This window comes from Setaria italica, chromosome VII (genome assembly GCF_000263155.2).
Source record: "Setaria italica strain Yugu1 chromosome VII, Setaria_italica_v2.0, whole genome shotgun sequence".
Classification (NCBI taxonomy): domain Eukaryota; kingdom Viridiplantae; phylum Streptophyta; class Magnoliopsida; order Poales; family Poaceae; genus Setaria; species Setaria italica.
Window position 1 is genome coordinate 13,014,170 of NC_028456.1, and position 19,629 is coordinate 13,033,798.

General features: G+C 42.3%; 2 protein-coding genes across 13 annotated transcripts in view; both read left to right on the forward strand.

Annotated features, from left to right (window-relative positions):
- Positions 1-1,021, forward strand: part of LOC101756143 (achilleol B synthase) — a 28,391-nt gene extending 27,370 nt beyond the window's left edge. For all 4 annotated transcript variants that reach the window (XM_004975155.2, XM_004975156.2, XM_022828344.1 and 1 more), the window contains one exon: positions 673-1,021. In XM_004975155.2, the coding sequence (XP_004975212.1) occupies positions 673-789 (117 nt within the window). In that variant the 3' untranslated portion in view covers positions 790-1,021. The remainder of the gene's footprint in view (positions 1-672) is intronic.
- Positions 1,022-2,770: 1,749 nt separating this feature from the next.
- On the forward strand, positions 2,771-12,932 carry LOC101757110 (kinesin-like protein KIN-14F). Of its 9 annotated transcripts, none has more exons than XR_001164490.3 (9): positions 2,771-3,054; positions 3,134-3,302; positions 3,421-3,531; positions 3,663-3,991; positions 4,129-4,201; positions 4,785-4,923; positions 5,016-5,127; positions 5,227-5,393; positions 12,715-12,932. XR_001164490.3 is itself a non-coding variant. In XM_012847553.3 (5 exons), the coding sequence occupies exons 2-4, from the start codon at positions 3,174-3,176 to the stop codon at positions 3,927-3,929; spliced, it is 507 nt and encodes a 168-aa protein (XP_012703007.1). In that variant the 5' UTR covers positions 2,771-3,054; positions 3,134-3,173; the 3' UTR covers positions 3,930-3,991; positions 4,129-4,202. The 9 variants fall into 9 exon arrangements, 2 of the variants coding, with proteins under 2 accessions (XP_012703007.1, XP_022683812.1); XR_002678435.1 differs by lacking the exon at positions 12,715-12,932 and adding an exon at positions 11,538-11,654 and having other exon boundaries at positions 3,609-3,991; XR_002678436.1 differs by lacking the exon at positions 12,715-12,932 and adding an exon at positions 11,538-11,654 and having other exon boundaries at positions 4,772-4,923.
- Positions 12,933-19,629: the final 6,697 nt, after the last annotated feature.

Below are 19,629 nucleotides of genomic sequence, written 5' to 3' on the forward strand. Positions count from 1 at the left end.
ATTGCACACGCACCAATAAAGAATGTACCATTTTAAACAGAAAGGGTAATGTTCCATGATGAATCTAGTAACATTATGAATCTATATAACATATTAGTTGGGGATGGTCAAATATAAACAAGTTTAACTGAGGACAAAGCTAATAAATGAACTTATATTCAGTTTTAGAGGGTGTATTCTGTAAGTTATATTTTGTTGGGCAAATGGATTAAGGCGTGTAAAAAAACATGATAATGATAAGGAAAATAATGGCAATGATATAACTGGCACTAATGCCTTGGAAATAAGAAAGAGACAAGCCAAAATATGCAGAGAAATGGACAATTAATATGGGAAAAAGAGACAAACCTTATTATTTTTAAACAAGATGTCAAAAAAAGGAACCTTGCATTCAGAATGGAGGGATCGGAATAGTATTATCACATTTGAATCTGATAAGCTTTAGCATGTTTAGATGAAAAGTACTAAACTCCAACTCAGAAGAAAATTTGTCGTAGCTATATTAGTGTACGTAGTACATCCGTACAGTTGCAAATAAATTAAATCAGCACTATTTGTGCCATTAGGATTGACATACGTATACACATCATACTGTTCTATTTTTTTTTAGTTTCTCTTGTGGTTGCTATGTCTAAAGTCTGAACAATTGATGAATATGCATTTAAATTTTAGGAAATCGTTGGCAACTTCAACTCATCACTTTTCTTCAATTACACCAACTACCGGAACTTATTTCCCATCTGGGCTCTAGGAGAATTTCGTCGCCGACTTCTTGCAAAAAGAGGGTAAAGTGGGCCCTTTTGGTCAGTTAAGATCTTCAGGATGCAAGTACCAATGGATATTGTAAGGTGTTAGCCTATATGCGTGATCTGATTGTAAACGTACAAAAGTAATTAAAAATGTAGTATTACTAAATTACTGAACTGTGCTTGCAAGATTACCAAATTCTACATGATAATCACCAATCGCCTGGTTCGTTCTCGAGATCAATGACAATGAATGATGTTCATGTGTTATCTCTCTTGTGCTTGTGCCAGTACTTGCTGTACCTTCGAGAATACTGTAGGAAGATGGTTTGACATGATCAGCTCATCTCTCCACCAGCTAGAAGTATCTGAGCTGTGTAAATTTGGATCCAATCCTTTGAACCTGTTGTCTTCCCCATTCATACTTATGAATCCCGAGTGGCATAAACTTAGCTGGCCACTATGTAAATCACAGGTTTGGTGTGAAGGCTCGATACGTGTTGAATGGTAGTATTGTGTACCACACTTGCTAAGTGCGGTTTTCGGAACGAGAACACCCGAGTCAGCAGGCCAAGCTCCACAATACTCAAAAACTGCCCTCTCCTCAGGTCAGGTGACATGATGCTAATGAGCATCTATACTACAAAAATGACCTTTCGTCCACTCCCTTATTACCGGTCACATTTTGACCCGTATAGTACTAATGTTAGCATTAGTACTGGGTTCAAATTTAGGGCTCCACGGAGGCTTTTTAGTACTAGGTCGTAACACTTTAGTACCCCTTTAGTACCGGGTGGTGTTATGACCCGGTACCCGTACTAAAGGCCCTCCACGACTTACTTCAAAAGAAAAAATCATATCCACCTGTACCACACGTGCTGTGTAGGTGGGATGGTAAGGAAGGCTTGCGCGAGGGTTGAGATCATGGGTTCGAATCCCATGGATCGCGACGATGTGAGGCTTTGTTTTTTGTGCAAAACAAGCAACCGGTGCTACCCGATACTAAAAGCCCCCTAGTGCTGGCACGACTGGACAGTTCCTCCTCTTCAGCTTGGAGGCTATTGGAGCCTCTTCTGCGCTAGTGGCATTGGTCCATTGCTGTTAGTTCCAGCTCCTGCCTCTGTTGCTCCTCTAAACTGGTACCGATATAGCAATACCGGTTTTACAACTGGTACCAAAGGGACCGGTCTAAAAGCCCTTTCCCCAATAGTGTACAATATGCACATTTGCCATTTGGATTGCTGGCACGACTGGACAGTTCCTCCTCTTCAGCTTGGAGGCTATTGGAGCCTCTTCTGCGCTAGTGGCATTGGTCCATTGCTGTTAGTTCCAGCTCCTGCCTCTGTTGCTCCTCTAAACCCTTATAATGGGATCAAAAATATTAATATGGTAGGGTGGATAGATAAGAGTTAGAACTTATGATCGGACGTTCCTAAAACGTGGTGTAGCCTCATGAGAAGAGAGATTTATAGTTATATAGATTTGCAACGTGAAATAGAGCTTCCTCTCATTTTGTATGTGACGAGCTTAGTCTCCATACTGGGAAATCGGATTCAAAATAAATGCATGCATTCAGTAAAAAACACTTAGCCTTTTAAGGGCGTGCACAATCATTTCTGGATACTATGGTGAGGCCGATGCAAACACGAGCATTTCTTTGTCATGTTATATGGGGCGAGTATTTGTAGGAAGGATGCTCAGGTTTCGCTCCATGTACACGAGGTGCGTATAACAACATGGTTCATGTCTATCAAGAGCTTGTGGTGCCTTAATTACATTATCACTGTTTAAACGTTCTTCCCACTTTGCATTGTACATATCGTAACCTTATCTCTATACAGCTAAGAATACTATGGTTCATGGAGACTTTTTTACGGTACGTCGAGTAACTCCCGCCCCGTGGTCCTCCCTCCCTCCAGCTGATTTCATCCGTACGTCCGACGCCGGACGTCTGACGGCCCTACGATCCTTCCTTCGCCCTCCGCGTCTCGCCTCCCGCCCCGCCGTCCTCCCCTCAGCGGTTTTAGGCCATACGTCCGAGGCCCGACGATTCACAGCTCTGCGATCTTCCTCCGCCCCTCATCTGCGCAGAAGCCGCCATCCTCCGCTCCCTCCTCCATCTCCTCCGGGCGGCGTCCGCGGGGGACGATTACCTCGGTCTGCTCCTCGAGATCCACTGGCCGCCTTCCGTGAGGGAGATGACCCATCGGCCGTCTACGCCGCTGCCGCGTCGTGGCCGCAGCACGGGAGGACTACGGATGGCTGCGCGTCTCCAAGCGGGCGCCGTCGCCATAACGAACATGACGGGGTTGGGCAGCGGCTCCTCGACTCCTCCGCTTCCCATCTTCCCCCAACTCTCTGATATGTTACTGCTGCCTGTGCTGCAGCCACCGCAGCTGCGTGGAGGCGGCGCAATGGCTGCGGTAGATGGAGCCCGCGGCTTGGGAGTCGTCCCTGCCGGAGTGGCCATCGGAGGAGGAGTTCTGCGCGGCACTGCGCAACGGTCTCGTCCTCTGCAAAGTGCTCAACCGCGTCAATCCCGGCGCCGTCCCCAAAGTGAGTGTCAGATGCACATCAAATTTAGGGACAAAATGTCACTTTTTTCGTTACATGGAAATTGGAATACCGCTGCAGCATGTCAATGCTTCGTGTTCTTTCCCCTTATGTTGGGTAGGTTATGGAGAATCCAGTCATCACGGTTCAGACATTTGAGGACATGAGGAACTTCCTTGTTGCAGTTAGCGCCATGAACCTGTTGACATTCGAAACTTCTGATATAGAGACGGTACATAGTTGATTTGCATTCATCCCATTATTGCTATATATACGTCATAAATAAAGTTCTTGGATTATTGTGGGCAGTTTGATTTGCTCAATTGTAAAGCTGAGAGGAAGGTTCATCTACAATGCTGACAGGGAGGTTCGTCTATGAAAGTTGTCGACTGCATACTCTGCCTCAAGGGATACCACGAGTGGAAACTCTCAGATGGCATTGGTATATGGTGGTGTGGTGGCATCGTGAAAATTGCATCCACAAGCAAAAGACCTGTTTCACATTTAACCAGAGATGGAGGCTCAGATCAACAAATGCTGGAATTCGTGCATCTTCTCTCTGAGGTCTGCCTTGAGGAATCCAGAGTTGAAGAAGCTCAGCATTCTCTTTTTCACCGCTTTGTTCTTTGAGTTGTGAGGGCATTCCTTCTGGAATGGGGTGAAGCTGACGTTGCCTCTAGATGATATGGTAGGTGAGTTCTGCTTAATCTTTTTTTTCTTTGCGAATAGTTCTGCTTAATCATATCTATTTGTTCATCTAAACACTTGTCTGACTGATGCTGAACCACAATGACATTTGGACTGATTTTTCACATGGCGAATATTGTAGGTCATCAAAACAATACTCGAGCAAGCTTGTACAGAATTTACCATTATATATGCTTGCCTTCGCTAGAAATCAGGTACTATACTGTTACTGTCAATAAAATTTAGAATATTGGGTTTCTGTTCCTCGCATATCGATGTGTTGTGACTATTTTTTCCCTTGTCAGTGTGCAATTTTTTTGTGCAAATATATAGTGACCAGTTGGCTTTTTTTTTTATCCAGGCAATATAGCATGACATTTGAGGAGCTTAAATCAATTGCTCAACCTGACTTAAGTACACAACAGTTTACCCAGTCAATATATGTGATAAGTCCGTTTAAATAGAAACTGATGACGGCTGATTGGCTGAACCAAGAAAGATGCAACATAATCCGAAGGCCCCTGCATGTTTATGTCTGCTTAATAGTTGTTGCTTGTTTCACATGCTTAATCAAACTCATGCTTGCTAAATTGTTATTTTCCATGGGTCTGCATTGGCAATACTTGATTGCTGTGATATATTGTTCAATAATTTTTTATGCTATGCCTGATTCTTGCTAAGCATATCTGTCTGAACGTAAAGTTTGCTAAGCACAAGTTTGCCACAAATGAAGCCAAGCCATGCTTGTTAACCCATCTGTCATCTGTGGACTTATAACTGATTAGTTCTTTTTGTTAGGAAAATAATACACATTTTTAGGATAAAGGGCCAGCAGAAGGATGATGCAGCAACTGCAAATGGAATGCCTGCTGCTTAGAAGCAGAGTTCAGAAAGTTACAATAATCGGCCAATTACATCATCCTACCATTCAACTGAGGTTTTTATGGCTTATCTTGGGAAGATCGGATATGCAAATCAAATTCTGTTTTTTTTATGCCACTTAGTTTGTTTGGTGAAATTTTGTATCAGGTAGAATTTTCTGGAGTTCCTATTGCTCAAGTGCAACCCAGTGCCATTCATCATGGAGAAGCATAAGATTGCCATATCCAAGTGGTCAGGAGCAATAACTTGAGTTGCCAAGGTACAAATTTTACTGTTTGCAGTTTCTATTTCTAGATATTTGTCAGATAATGGTTTGGTGGATTGGATTAGAAATTCTAACAATTTTGGGCGTTATTAGGTTAGGAAGGGATTCTTGAATGACAACAAGTATCAGAAGCTTGCAATGTAGCACTGGTTCAAAACTGATGAGCACCACTTAAGATAAATTTCAGATGTTGAGGCTTTACTGAATTTCGATGAGGCAAGGATAATGTTTGATTCTACCACTTCAAAAGATATTATCAGGTTAGGAAGGGATTCTTTGATTGATGGTTTGATTCTGTCCTAACCCTAAACCCTAATTTGGATATACAAGATATGTGTATGAGATCTTAGCTGTAGAAATTGTTTGTTTGTTTTTGTTCTCTAGCCATGTGAGCCGGAAAAAACAGTTTATTCAGATGCCTATTAAGGGCGCACATGGCTTAGGGTCATACGAAAACAAGTGATGTTCTTTGTGACATATTGTTTCCAGCTTTTGAAAAAAAAAAATATATATATCAAGCTACAAGGATTGGAAAATGATGAGCGTCAAACATGATAAATTACTTTTGACATTAGCATTTTTTAAGTTAATATTTGGTGTTTATGGGACTGGTGTGATCTATATAACTTTGGCATTCCAAATATTTAAGTTATTAGAGCCCGCCCTTATCTCTATATCAGGGCTCCTGGCCATCGCCCTTACCACCGTTAGCAGGGTGGCAATTGAGGAGACCTATGACATGCTGTTGTACAGCATGCAAGTTGGTATTGGCCCATGCCATTGAGGAGAGCTTGACATCAGGGTTGATCCAGATGAGAGCTAGCTCGCTCCTAGGTGGTTGAGGTCAAAGGAATCGATGCTCGTAGCCTAAGAGGGGGAGGGGATGAATTAGACAAACTTAAAACCTTAAACATATAGCTTTCACTAGTTGCATCAAAACATAAACTAGATCATGCTATCTAGATGTGCAATCTACGATTGATCTAGTATGAAACCCTCCTCCCAAAATAAGTTTTGCAACCTATAACCAATCCTATCAAGATACTACTCTAGGAAAGTAAAGGCACACAAGTTGCAAGTATGAAATGCGAAAACAAACTCTTGACACAAGAATTTATGTCATGGTATCGGTAGGCACTAAGCCACTACTAGTCCACATTGTTGAAGCACTCACACAAGAGTATTGCTTCCCGGTCACCAAGTCTCTCCCAAGGCGCTCCTTGACTTACCACTAAGGCTCGGCCACTAAGGCTCACGCCAAGTCCCTTGGTCACCTTGATGCCGTCATCACAAAGGAGCTTCTCCATGAAGGAAGAGGGTTTCCACATCCCCCGCACAAGGTCGTCGACGCCACTCCACACCAAGCCGGAGGGTCGAAGATTTGCTGGCAAGCCATTAAGGCTCCAAGGCACCGGGACACCTCTTGCACAACGTGTCTCTAGTCCTATACTAGCACTAATCACTCTCCTAAGGTGTGCTAAGCCTTTGATGGATCATTTAAGCACTTTTGGTGGTATGAATGTATTCTTGACAAGTCTTGGTCTTCAATGCATTCCTGGACACTCCAACAACTCCAAATGGGCAAGTGGTGAAGGTATAAATATCCCCAAAGGCTCAAAGAGCCGTTGCTTCAACAGCTAGTGAAAAAGTGTATCATCGAATGTTCCGATGGTCTATTTTTTGCCTGCATCAGAACATCCGGTGCAACTAGCTATTGGCCTCCCCGTACCCAATTTTCTCTCTAACACGTCAAAATTCATCCAACCCTTTATCCGATGTCCCCATTGGATCATCTGGTGCCACTGCTCACGTCGCATAACTGTTGGATCCCCTTGACATCATTGCTCTGATGCTTTCTCCGATGGTGCCATCGGATCATCCAGTGCTGAAGGGTTTATAGCCAAAAACCTGTCTGGAACTCTCTGAAGAAAATATGCTTCGTCCGACGCCTTCCTTGACCTAGCATCGGAACATTCGATGGTTTACAATTTCTCCCTTCACTTCTAGCAATTGCTCTGATGCTACTAGAAAAGTTGGTATCGGAACATCTGGTGGTATGACTTTGACTTAATTTCTTTGCAGCGTGCCAATTTCTCCAACGGTACTAATTTTTCTGTGTTGAATACCATGACTTCCACATCAAAGATACCGTCTTTGGATTTTCTCTATCATTTGGATGCTTCAATATTATAGAATAATCCTAGATACCATGACTTGGTCCCTTAAATACCAGAGCTTGGATACTCGAATACCATGACTTGGATACTCGAATACCATCATTTGAACCTTGCCATGATTTGGTTTGCATTCTTGGGAGCTAGAAAACCTACAAGGTACATGCTTAATAAACCATCAGTCCCAATGACTATGTTGTCACTCAATCACCAAAATCACAAACTATGATCTAATGGGATCATGTTCACTATATCCCAAGGCCACGGTTGCCACCCTCCAATGTGAGTCTTGCGAATATTGGGGCTTCGTTGGAGGCGACTGCATCGACGTTGGATGCCCAACCATCGACTTTGTCAAGCTATACAATGCAAAGCTATTTGATCGCAGTCTGATCCCGAATGCTTGCTTTGTTCTTTCTTGATTTGATGCATTAGGTCCTAAACCCTAAGCAGACAACATAGGCCAAAGAGATATGCTAACATATGTGCTCTGAGCTGCATATTAATATTTTTTAATGTAAGTGGCAGGAGCTCTGCCTTTCAATCCCTGGAGATTTCTTTTGTTATGTTGATTGGTGTCTGCACTGATGATAGTTAGGGTAGCTGTAACACCCAGTGTTATTAAAGGCCTAAGAAGGTAATTTAGAGGTTAATGATGAATTTGGATGCAATAGAGGTATTATAGACCAAAGTCAAATTTGGGTCAAATTTGACCAAAGATTCGAGTTCAAGTTTCAATATTTAAAAATTTCAAAGGACTCCCACAACCAAGAGTTGGGTGACAACTTGAGAAATGGAATTTTTAATCTATGGTTAACCATTCCAGAAGTTCTTAGCCCAAGAAACATGAATTTAAATTCCTGCATTAGAACTCAAAGAGGGGAAACAAGTTGCTATCGAGCTATATGCAGAGAACTGAATAGCAAGAGCACCCGGGGTGTTAAAAACACTCAAGAATGGCCAAGAACAGGATATGACAAAGATTTGGGGGTTAACGAGTTTTTATGGCCAAAGTCAACTTTTGGTCAAAGTTTAGTCAAAACGCCAAATTGAGGTTCAAATTTAGAAAAAAGATGACAAATGCACGGATTTGGACTTTATGGACAATTGGAACTTAAAGAGACCATTTGAGAAGCAAATGGACCTTAAATTGTCCAAAAATCAAAATGGAGGATGCTCCTGTTCACTAACTGAAAACAGGAATGATTGCCTCTGGAAAATAGTTCTAAAAGAAATGAATTTTGATTCAAGAGATTTTGAAGAAATCCTATGTGGACTTATGGTTTTATGGGCAAAATGGAACTTTTATATTAAGCTTAGCATGATCTCGAAGTTTGGCATGAAATAATTGGCATTTGAAGTGTTAAGTGGAAATTCAAGATTTAATTGGAGAAGGGGGTGCTGTTCTGTTAAAAAGTACAGACAGTCAGTGCAAATTCAGTTCAGTGAAAAGCAAGAAATGGCAGTTAGCTTCAGAGCTAGATTTGGAAGAGAAAAAGAAGAATTTGACTTTTGAGATGACTAAGAGAAATGTAGAGAAATAGGTTCTCTACAACTTCTATAAAGGAAGTTTTGAGAGTTTAAGTGAAAAAAATGGAGTAAACACAATCTGAACCTTCAGCTCACAAAAATTGACAGTTCTGTCATTACTGAAGGAATGAACAGCAACAGTTGGTTTTGGGAGCAAATTTTGAACCCTTAGAGTCAAAATCAGCAAAAACTCTAAATGTATCAAAGATAGTCACAAATATTTCCTACAACTTTGTTTAAGGGCTCTAAGCAAGTCTCTGTTGAATTTTAGCCATGAAAATCGACCTGAAGATAATCTGTCAAAGGCTTAGCTGTTGAAAAGGGGAAAAATAATAGTCAGGTTCAGAAGGAAACTCCCCTCGATTGGTTGGGAATCTGAAGGAGGTGTAGTAAGATGAATTAAAATTCAGCAAATTTCCTACAACTTCTATAAAGAGACTTTTGAAAGAGCAGTTTGAATTTTTGTTGTAATTGGCTATTGAAGTTTCTGACAGCAAGGTTCAATAGGAGAGAATTTAGTTAAGCTGAAGTTCAATGTCCAGAAAAGTTCAGAGACGATTTTCACGAGGAAGGAGCTACATTCAGCCAAAAGTGCAAATCTATGAAAGGTAGAACTTTGGATTTCCTCCAACTTTCATAAAGGGTGTTTTGGATGTGTTGCTGGCCAAAGAAAGCAAAGAATTCAAATTTCTTTGGAGGCTCAAAGTTAGAACTTCATGCTGTCCTCAAGAACAGTGCTGCTTAGCAATCTTTGGCGCAAGTTTTTGAAAAATCTAGTGTGTAAGAGATGGGTTCTTATGTGCAAAATGGAACCTTTGTTGTATGTTGAACTAAGATCAGTGGAAGTTGGGCAAGATAAAGTGAGTCTGGGCAGTTAAAATCGAACCCAAAGTGGAGCAAATGGCTGTGCCGAGAGGTCTGACGAAACTGAATTGTTTGATTCAGTTACAGTCTCGGTTTTGTCAGAAACTTTGGAGCTCGAATTCACAGTCTTAGAGCGATCCTTTCAACGTGAAGCAAAAATAACAAATGGGGTGCTTGGGATTTTCTACAAGTTTGTCTAAGGGAGATTAGAAAGTTTGGATTGAAAATTCGATGAATTTTGGGCCTGAAATTGTCGATTGGGAGGAGGTAAAGGAGAGAAGACAACAGAGACACAGGGGAAGAGTCGTGCCGCTGCCGGCATCTCGGAGCGCCAGCCAGCGCGACGAGCTGAGCCACGTTCGCATCTACGTACACCTGCCACAAGCCGAGGTGGACGGCATGCAACGGTAAGAATTTGTATAAGTTACCTCCGTGCTTATCCGTTCTACCCATCAGTTTTCACCGAGATGAACAGAGCTCGAGCGAGCCAGCGCCATCGCCGGTCATCACCCTCGCCTCCGTTCCTTTCGCGCCACCGCCCACCAACAGTCCCTCTAGCTCCACCGCGACGCCCTGCATCCGCCCGTCGTCCAGTTCGTTGCTGCCAGCCCGAGCATCGCCGCCGTTTCCGTCCACCGGCCGCCGTCACGAAATCCCTGTGGTGAGCCTCTGAACCAGCCGTTTCTTCTCTTGGTGGGTCTAGGGGCATCCTGCGAGCGTGTTGGAGTTGAAGGAGGAGTCGTGGGAGATGCTTGCGCCGCCTCCGTGCGCCGCCAGGGCCGGCCGCTGGCCGAGCCGCGTCTGCCCGTGGAGGGGCCGGCTCGGGTCGCCTCCCGGCGAGCTGCGGCTGGGCACGGGTGCGCCTGTCCTGGGCGCCGCCGCCTCAGCCCGCTCAGCCGTCGGAGAGCCGCCATTAGCTGGGCCGCCCTGTTTTTCCCCCGCCGGCATGCGCCCGACCTTGGCCAGGGGAAGAAGAAGCCCCTGACCAAGGGGGCCAGCCTGTCAGCCGCAAGGGGGGGAAAGAGAAAGAAAAAGGCCAAGGGAAGGTACCGGCCCAGCTGGCCCGCGCGGTGTAAAAGGAGAGGGAGAGCTGATGGGCCGATTGTCGGCTTGGGAAGGAAGTGGGCCATGAGGCCTAGGTGGAAGTGGAGAAGAAAGAAGGGGGGGCCGACGGGTGAAAGGAAGGCCGTGGGCCGGATCAACAGGCCCGTGCGCTAGGGGAAAAGGAGGAGAAGCTTGGTAGGCCGGCTTTTGGGCTCAGTGCGAGTGAGAAAAGTTTTGGGCCAGGGTTATTTAAATAAACCTTAGGTTTTCCTTTTATAGATAAAGAGTTTAAAATTCGGTTTACACCATTTAATTCACAGGAAATTCTAGAAGTGCCCAAAATTAGTGAAACCAATTTTGTTAGGATTTTTTTATTTTCCTTTATGCATTAAAATTCTTATACCTTAGGAAAAATAATAAAAACTTAGGTATTTGTTTAATGCCTTTTCATTAAGGTATTTAAATAAATACTTAACCTTTATTAAATGCATAAAATATGGAATAATGTTTTCATGTTCACAAATTATAATTAACTCATAGGAAATTAGGTTTTGAGACTAGAAAACAATTATAATATTTTCTATAAATAAAAGAAAAAGCCTAAGGTAGGATTAGTAAAGAAAAATAAAAATAGTGTGTTTAATCTTTTCGGGTATTTGTGTGTTGGCTTGCAACTTTATCATGATAAATTGTGTAGTCACTTGTTGGCTTGCAACTTTATCATGAAGGAAAGTTGTATAGTGTTGTATTCAAAAATTCGCATCTCTAACTCCTGCATATACTAAATCGTAGACGTCGAAGCTCCTGAAGTGGGATTCGTGGAATTCAGCTGAAGATGGACAGCGTTCGCGAAATGTTGAAGTACCTCTTTTACTAAAGGGGTTTTCCGAAGAACTAACATTTGTTGATCCCAGGCAAGCCCCGGTGCATTTATACCTATCTATTTTGGAGTTATTATTTCATGTGTCCAATTATTGGTTAATTTCTATATGATTGCATTAAGTCTAGGAGTTGAATGAAACCCATTCTTGTGCATGACCTTACCTTGTTTTAAGGACATCTTTGCCACTTGTTCAAACAATTAGTAAGTAACCCAAGTTTAGAAATGCTTAGATGCTTAAAGTAACTTGGTTACCGAACCTTAAGGTGAAATGTTGGGTCATACATGTTAGATATGGAAAGATAGCTTGGAAGTTTTGAAAAGCGGACATAAGCTAGAGATGTAGTTCTGTCTGCTAGATTAATTTGGTTAAGGCCCGATCGTTGTCTTAACCTTTGATCAAGTGAATGTCACCTGGTTGCTTACTGAGTATGGGACCAGTAAAACCCGGTAGGTTAGTAGACTCTCCGATTGGGAATATTTTGTACTCGTGCTTGACGTGCTGGAGATTGGCAGGGGCATAGCCTGAAACTCACATGGAGATCAGACCAGACGTGGGGTCCCATGTGGGGGTGCGTCCCTGGGTTCGGGTAGTCTTATTCCCAATCTCTGGGTATACTAATCGAAAGGTCATTATGTACGACCCGGAGAGTTGTACATAACTGATGATCAAGGTGCTCTCCTGCAGGATGTAAATTGATCCGGATCGCCGCAATTCTCGGTTATGAATGCACTTGATCACTGTTGAGCATCGTAGTATAATCTCATTAATGCAATGTCTCACTGAAATTAATTTGCTGTATGACTTATTTTCCTACTTTTTGCAAAAGTATTTCTTTTATGTATGACTTATTTTCCTACTGTTTGCAAAAGTATTTCTTTTACGCCATCTAGACTGGTTAGGTAACAACTCAAATTGAATTAAAAGCCAAAGTTAAGGTTTCACTTTTAGTAAGCTCTTTGGCAAAAGGTGAGTCAACCAGTACACTAAACAACTACCATACAGTTCCAGAAAAGTTATTATATTGGTTAGTCGGGTAAGTCTTGCTGAGTACCCGTACTCAGGGTTATCCCTCGTTGCTGTTTCAGAGCCATAGCAGGAGTCCGCAGAAGAGGAAGACCCGAAGAACTAGGGTATCTTATGAGTCTCATAATACCCTAGGAATAAAACTTAGATGTTTATCTTTCACCTGAACTGATTCATATTTTAAATTCTTAGAACCACGCTAACCTACACTATTAAGTTTGTTTCAAACTATGGTTGTAATAAGTTGTACCTTCAGCATGTATATAAAAATGTAATATTTGTTGATGCTATCCCATCGTGGAGGCGATCCTGGTGTATGGCTATGAGACACGTCGTGGATCTTTCAAGGAGTCCTAGGGATACTCGACGGACTACCGGACTTATGCTGTTTTAGGTGCGTTTCGGATAATTGTTGTTCCGACAGCGATTAGGCGCACTTAAACCAGCTTAAGTTGGGCGGTTCCGCCACAGTACCGGGCTGGATGTGCTCCGAGCGTTGCATGTCATCAAAAATTAACTAGTTTCATTTTGCATAGTTCTTGCTAGGGCACATATAAAGGCAAATAATGATCCGTCTATATGATGCCACGTAGGCTTTGTTTTCTTGACGTGGACTAGAGACAAAGAAGAGAGGAAAGCCGTCATCTTGCGAGATGATGGTAGCGGCTCATGCTCGTTGTATGAGCGGGTGGCCGACGGCTTCGGATCAACTGTGAAATTAGACAAATTCGTCTCCCTCACCGTGCTGCCATCAAACAGAAGCATCGAGCCTCGCCTTGCCGGTAGCAAGCCAGCAACCCGCCACACCCTTCCTCCTGCACCATGTCGGACCATCTGGCCGTGCTGCTATCGATAGAAGCATCGAGCCTCACCTCACCTCGCCTGTAGCAACCCGCTGCACCCTTCCTCCCACACCACACCGTGCTGCCACCGATAAAAGCATCAAGCTGAGCCTCGTCGGCAGCACCCCACCTAGGCAGCCTTATCGGGCTGCGCTGGCATCCACATCACGCCGCCTCGAGTGCAAAGGGCGGCGGTGAAAGAGCGGGATAGAGAGGGGGGCCGAGCGCGCCATGAAGTCTTAGATGGTGAGACCTCCACCTGTCCATCGAGTGAGAGCATGTGGCTCATATGTGGGGGGGGAGGGGGAAGTAGTGCAAAGCTTGCTCACCAGCACGACCATGATGCACAGCGAGCACTACAAGAAATCTTCCAACCTATGACGAACCAAAACGTGTCATAAATTTGTTTTTTGTGTCATAAACTGTGATTTATGATGCGGGAGTGACGAAATCCCTTCGTCATTAGTCGAGCATCATAAACCGTGACTAGTGACATCCCTTAGTCACTAAGATTATGACGCCTATGAATCGTCACACAGAAACATCATAAATTGGTTCCTACTGTTTTGCCATGATGGACAAAATCTTATGTGGCATCCAATGTGGCATGACAATTGTGACAAATTGTTTCATCATAAATTGAATTTGGCTCATTTGTTGTTGGGTCAAGCCAAAAATTGTTCCCACATGCCAATGTTGTTCAGATAGCCCAAAATTAATTCCGGTAAGCCTATCTGTTATTGGGTCGAGCCCAAATTTGTTCCCACAAGCCAATGTTGTTCAGATAGTCCAAACTTGATTCTGTAGACCCATTTGTTGTTGGGTCAGGCTCAAAAGTTGTGCAAATTGTTTGCAGCCCTTTTAGTCCCGAGTTATGAATGAAATTGACTTTTGACCCAATTATATGTGGGCTAAGCCCACTTAAGGCAAACATATATTTAACCAATCGAGCTTGACAAATAATTGATTTTATTTCAATTTTGATCCGGTTTGCAAAATAATAAACAAAACACACATATCTATGTATTAAAGAAAACAAATTAGTGTTCCTCATCGAGAGAACTACTTGTTTAAGATCTATTTGTTATCACCATATTTTGATGATGATCTTTCATGTAATGGCTGGCCAGCGCTACTTTAGGTTGCTTATTTGCTTACCTAGAATGATCATCATGCTATGTTTTTATAGTCCAATAGTTCAATATCCTTGTGTAGTGACAATATTAAAGAGGGAAAGTGTTGGGCATGGTTCACATCCACTCACGATAAAACTTAGATCTAGTTCTTTCATACATGGTGATTGGATCTGTAAGTGATCCTAGATCCCTAGGACAAGCGTTTTATCTATCTTGTTATTGCATCTGTAAGTGATCCTAGATCCCTAGGACAATCATTTTATCTATCTTGTTCGTATTCATACTCTCTTTATCTACATTAATCTAGATCACTAGTTCTTTTGTTAGTTCAATCCTATCTTATACAAAGAACCTTCGGTTACATAGATTAGTACTTAGTTAAGCATGCAAATCCACTTATTCCACGGATTGATAAACCTTGGGGCATTACTCTAAGGAAAGAGCTACAACTGATCCGTGTGCTTGTGATTCATAAATTGACATGCTAACTACCATCAACACTCCCCCATGCTTAGACGATGCTCGTCATAAAGCATGAAAGAGAAAGGAAGATAAACTGCTGAGGTAAGTACTAAAATTTTCAATCTCCATCAGAAAATTATTTTATTCCTCTAGAGGATCATCCACGTCAAAATTCAGAGGGTTCAGGGGAACCATCCAGGCCGATCAGCCTGACGGTGTCCAAGCTGATCGGCTTGGACCGTCCTTTTCTTTATTTCCTTCAAATTTTATTCTTCACACTAGTGCATGCCTCCAAATATTATTTTTCTTGAAAAGGTATTGATATATCTTCCAGATCCTTGTCGAAATATTTCTCCATACTCAATAATAGATTGTGGTCAAGGAGGTAGCCACAAAAATAATAATTTGGGTCTAGGTTGGATGCCCAGTGAGGTTTGTTAAATTTCCAGTGTAGAAACTCATAATGCATGGATAGAAAGGCTAGCAAGAAAAAGGTTTACACAAAAGAGATGGCCAGCTTCTAAGTCTTGTACCACAGAAATCAATCTTAATCCAACTCATCAAAATATAAGTTTGCAATCTAAAGGTTTCATCAGCATGCATGTATATAGGCTCTGATAAAGCAAGTTAAAAGACATGAATTATTTTTAAATAAAAATAAAGCAAGTTATCATGTCATCAGAAAACTTAATCAAAGAGCAACATAGAGTTTGTGGGTCTAGAATTTAGTCATTTAACCTCCACAATTAAAAGAGCCATTATTTAATCAATTTATGTTTCATTAAATCGAGAGCAATTAGTGAAGTCATATACAACATTATGTAGGTAAAACAAAGAGACAACCTTCATCATTTTTCCAGAAGCAAGATTATACCAAAATTATTGACATCGTGGTAAGCACAAGGTGATGGTGATCATTATTTATTGAAAATAAAAACTAGGTTGTACTTCTAGTAGCCATGTTATTATTGAGAGATATACAAAGGTTGCATCGAGTTTATGGTTAAAGGCTTATATACACAGGTATTTAGAAAAAAAAAGGATAAAGAGAAGGTTGAGGAAGAATTTACTATCCTTTTGATGCTTGTAATGAAGTGTAGCGCAGCCTCCCCCATACTTAAGCATTGTGCTTAGCATGGAAGAAGAAAAATGTGCATCTCCTAGCGGTCGTGATCCTTGTATTCCATATAGCATTTTTATCTTCATCCGCCAAGTCCTCCCTGATGCTTAGCATTGGGCTAGGCATGAAAGAAGAAGAGGAAGTATTTTGTGATCGTTGAAATCCTTGTTCTCAGCGTCTGGAGCTTGTCTTTATACTTCTTCACTTTTGTTGCCTTTATTGATCTTCAATTTCTTCTCTTTTCCTTTAATGAAAGCACTTCACCATGCCTGCAAAACAATTCAAGCGCACATACTACTCCCGAGGTGATGATCGGGAGTAGAAGCAATTGCCAACAAACCAACAACATCCCTAAGACTTTGACTCGTGGCATAGCTAACTCAGTAAAATAAAAATAAAAACCTAATGAGTGTACATGTGTGCAAGCTAGTATGAATGCATGGAGTTAGTAACATGGAAGGCAGAAGGCAGGGACTTACCCGTAGCATGCATAGCACACTTGTAGGATGCCTATGTGTGATGGGCACACATGTAGTCTACATCTACAGCGTGACGAGAGTGATCATTAGCCGTGACCATGAGAAACTACGTTTATGAATGCAAGACGATGCATATCTTTAACTTATTTGCATGGCGTCACTTTGTTTATCCCTATCTGAGATGCCTAACCTGGTTTGATCCAGATTAACAGAGCCGGCCGTGCCGAGGTGCAGTTTGCTTAACCCAACCGTGATGTACATGGATGTACTGGCTCGGCATGAACAGAATATTGTTTGTTTATGAATTTGCTAATTTGGACAGCAACGAGTTAACAGCACTCCTATATACTGAACCTTTGATTATGTTCGGAGCGGCAGCATGCAAGTTAACAATTTGTATCAACTACGCTGCAGTATGCCGGCGGCATTGCTTGTTTACTCTGCCGCCGGCGGGGCCCAGGACATGTATGCTCGCAGCACATCGATACGAATACTATCTCTTGTGAGATTCAACGGGATGGAGCCAGCATGCGTCCAAACCAGTTTCATACCGTGGAACGGAGCCACGATGGCATCCAAACCAATTTTATACCACAGGATGGAGCCAATGCGCGTCCAAACCCGTTTCATACCATAAGCCATCACCGGATGGAGCTAAGATCGCGTCCAAGCCGGAGTATTACCAGGACCTTTCTTGCTGGCCCTTATTTTACCATAATGGCACCGTTGGCCGAGCTTTTACGACAGCAGAGAGAACATGAGGGAGAAATGCACTCTTTGGTGATGGAGCAGCTGGAGCAGAACGGGTGAGTTAGAGAAGCGCTATGAGGCTTCCCACCCTGCAGCACCTCCACGCGCGGCAGCTTCTTGCCGAGACTTGAGTGTTCTTCGGCCTCTCCTTCTGTAGCGGCCTGGCTGTGCTATCCGTCGTTGGATCGCAGCAGCCCTGGCGGTGCTCTTCCTTCCGCAGAACTGCAGGAGTTCAGAGCTCCGGCAGCCTGGCGGCGCTTCTCTCTTCTGTGCGGCAGTTGTCTCTCCGGCTCTGTTCTCCGTCAAGGGATCGCAGCAGCCTTTCGGTGTTGTGTTTCGCCGGGGTACGTCTTGAACGCCTGCCGATGGCCGTCTATTTATAGACCAGGGCCACCGTCGGTCGCCTGGCTAATTGGCTCATTTGTTTTGATTTCGTATTTTGCTAATGACGCCGGCGCGCGGTAATCTTGAGTCGCTGCGCGCGCGACATGGAGAACGTGGAGTTCGTGAAGGTTTGAACTACTTGGACTCGGTCCAGGCCGCAGGTTACGCTTGGACTTCGTCAGCGCGGGGCTTCGTTTGGAAACTCAGGCGCGCGGGCAGATCGTCCCTCTGCATGGCAAGGGGGCCTAACCCTTCTCCTCTAATTATGGCAAGACGCGCGAGGGACGAAGATATTTTTAGTTTCCGTGCATTTTTGCAGGAAAGATTGGAGAGCTGTTGGAAATAAATTTTATTTATTTCTTCATTTTAGAGCAATTTTAAGCTAGCTTTTAGAGTTGCTATAATCGATAGATTAAGATATTGTGTATCTAGCGTGTACACGCATGCATGCAGCTAATAAACACACATGTACGTGCCTGAGTGGATTACGTTCATTTATTTCCCTTGTTGTTTCTTTGATCTCTTCTCTTTGGTCAGCGTACATCGCTCACATGGCTATGCAAATTATGCCACTAGATTGACTGATTATTTGATCAGTCAAGTCAATATTTTGGCTTCCATATACTATACGTATTCATAGAGTAGACGACCGGCGCCCGTGTATTCCTGCGAACACGCTGTATTTACGTGTAGAGTAGGTATACATATACCTTTATCCATATATACTTAGGTGTATTAAATTTCATAGCTAATACCATATTATATCAGTTTCCCTCACTATATGGAGAGCAACGATTATTTCTTATTTAGATGGAATTTAGCCACCAATATGATCTAATTTAATATGGTATGAATATCTCATACATTTTGGATCGAGCTAAAATTGGTGTCAATAGGGCTGGTCACTTCATAAGAAGTCAAGCAATGTCAACAAGAAAATCTTTTATGAAGTCAAGCAATGTCAACAAGAAAATCTTTTATTGAAAAGATCCAACAACCAAACTAACAAGGGTAGGTTCATAGGTATCCTATATTTTTAGCTTAAAATAAGAATTTTGAAGAGATAAATCAGGTATAGAAATTCTATCTAAGGTGATTTCCAAACAAAAAGAAAAACAAGGGTTATTTTTTTATAAAAAATAAAACCTAAGGTTTTAGGATGGCTAGAGGTATTATGTAGGCTTGTCAAAATTTTTAGTTAGAACAGATGATAGAAATAGATTTGGCCGATCTGAATGATGCAGCAAGCTGATAAACATAAGTTAACCCTATCTTTGTTGGCTCTGATTTTTGGTGGGATTGATAAGAAGGTTTAGGTGGAAAAGGGTTTTAACAAAAGGTTATAAAACAAAATACATCATGCAATGCAATGCAACGAGGAAAACAATTCGATATGATGGTGGTCCAACAAAAGATAAAAGTTAGCCTAAATTAACTAGCCACAAGTTTAGAATCAAAGGGTGGTTCCATATTTCATATTTCTCTTTAAAAAGACATAAAGAAAAAGACTCTAAACACTAATAGCACACAAAAGGGTCTATAAGTTTTCCAAAATCAAATAACAAAGTGCTCCCTCAATATTATTTAAAACATACAACATGTGGTTGTAGAATTTGTTAAAGCAATGGTACAAAGTTACTTGATGGTTTCGATTTAAGAGAACAATATAGACCGTCATCTTAATATAAAAAATGAAAAAAAAATGGGTTGCCTCCCGCAAAGTGCTTTAGTTATAGTCATATAGCTAGACTCCTCACCTTACTCATGTTCATGCGAAGCAATGGTCCTTTGCATGAGAATCCAA

Bases quoted from the DNA above. Each gene is read 5' to 3' on its own strand.
- LOC101757110 (XM_012847553.3), top strand. From the start codon at position 3,174: ATGGAGCCCGCGGCTTGGGAGTCGTCCCTGCCGGAGTGGCCATCGGAG. The intron at 3,303-3,420 runs GTGAGTGTCAGA...TATGTTGGGTAG, and splicing joins ATCCCGGCGCCGTCCCCAAA to GTTATGGAGAATCCAGTCAT. The intron at 3,532-3,662 runs GTACATAGTTGA...CAATGCTGACAG, and splicing joins AAACTTCTGATATAGAGACG to GGAGGTTCGTCTATGAAAGT.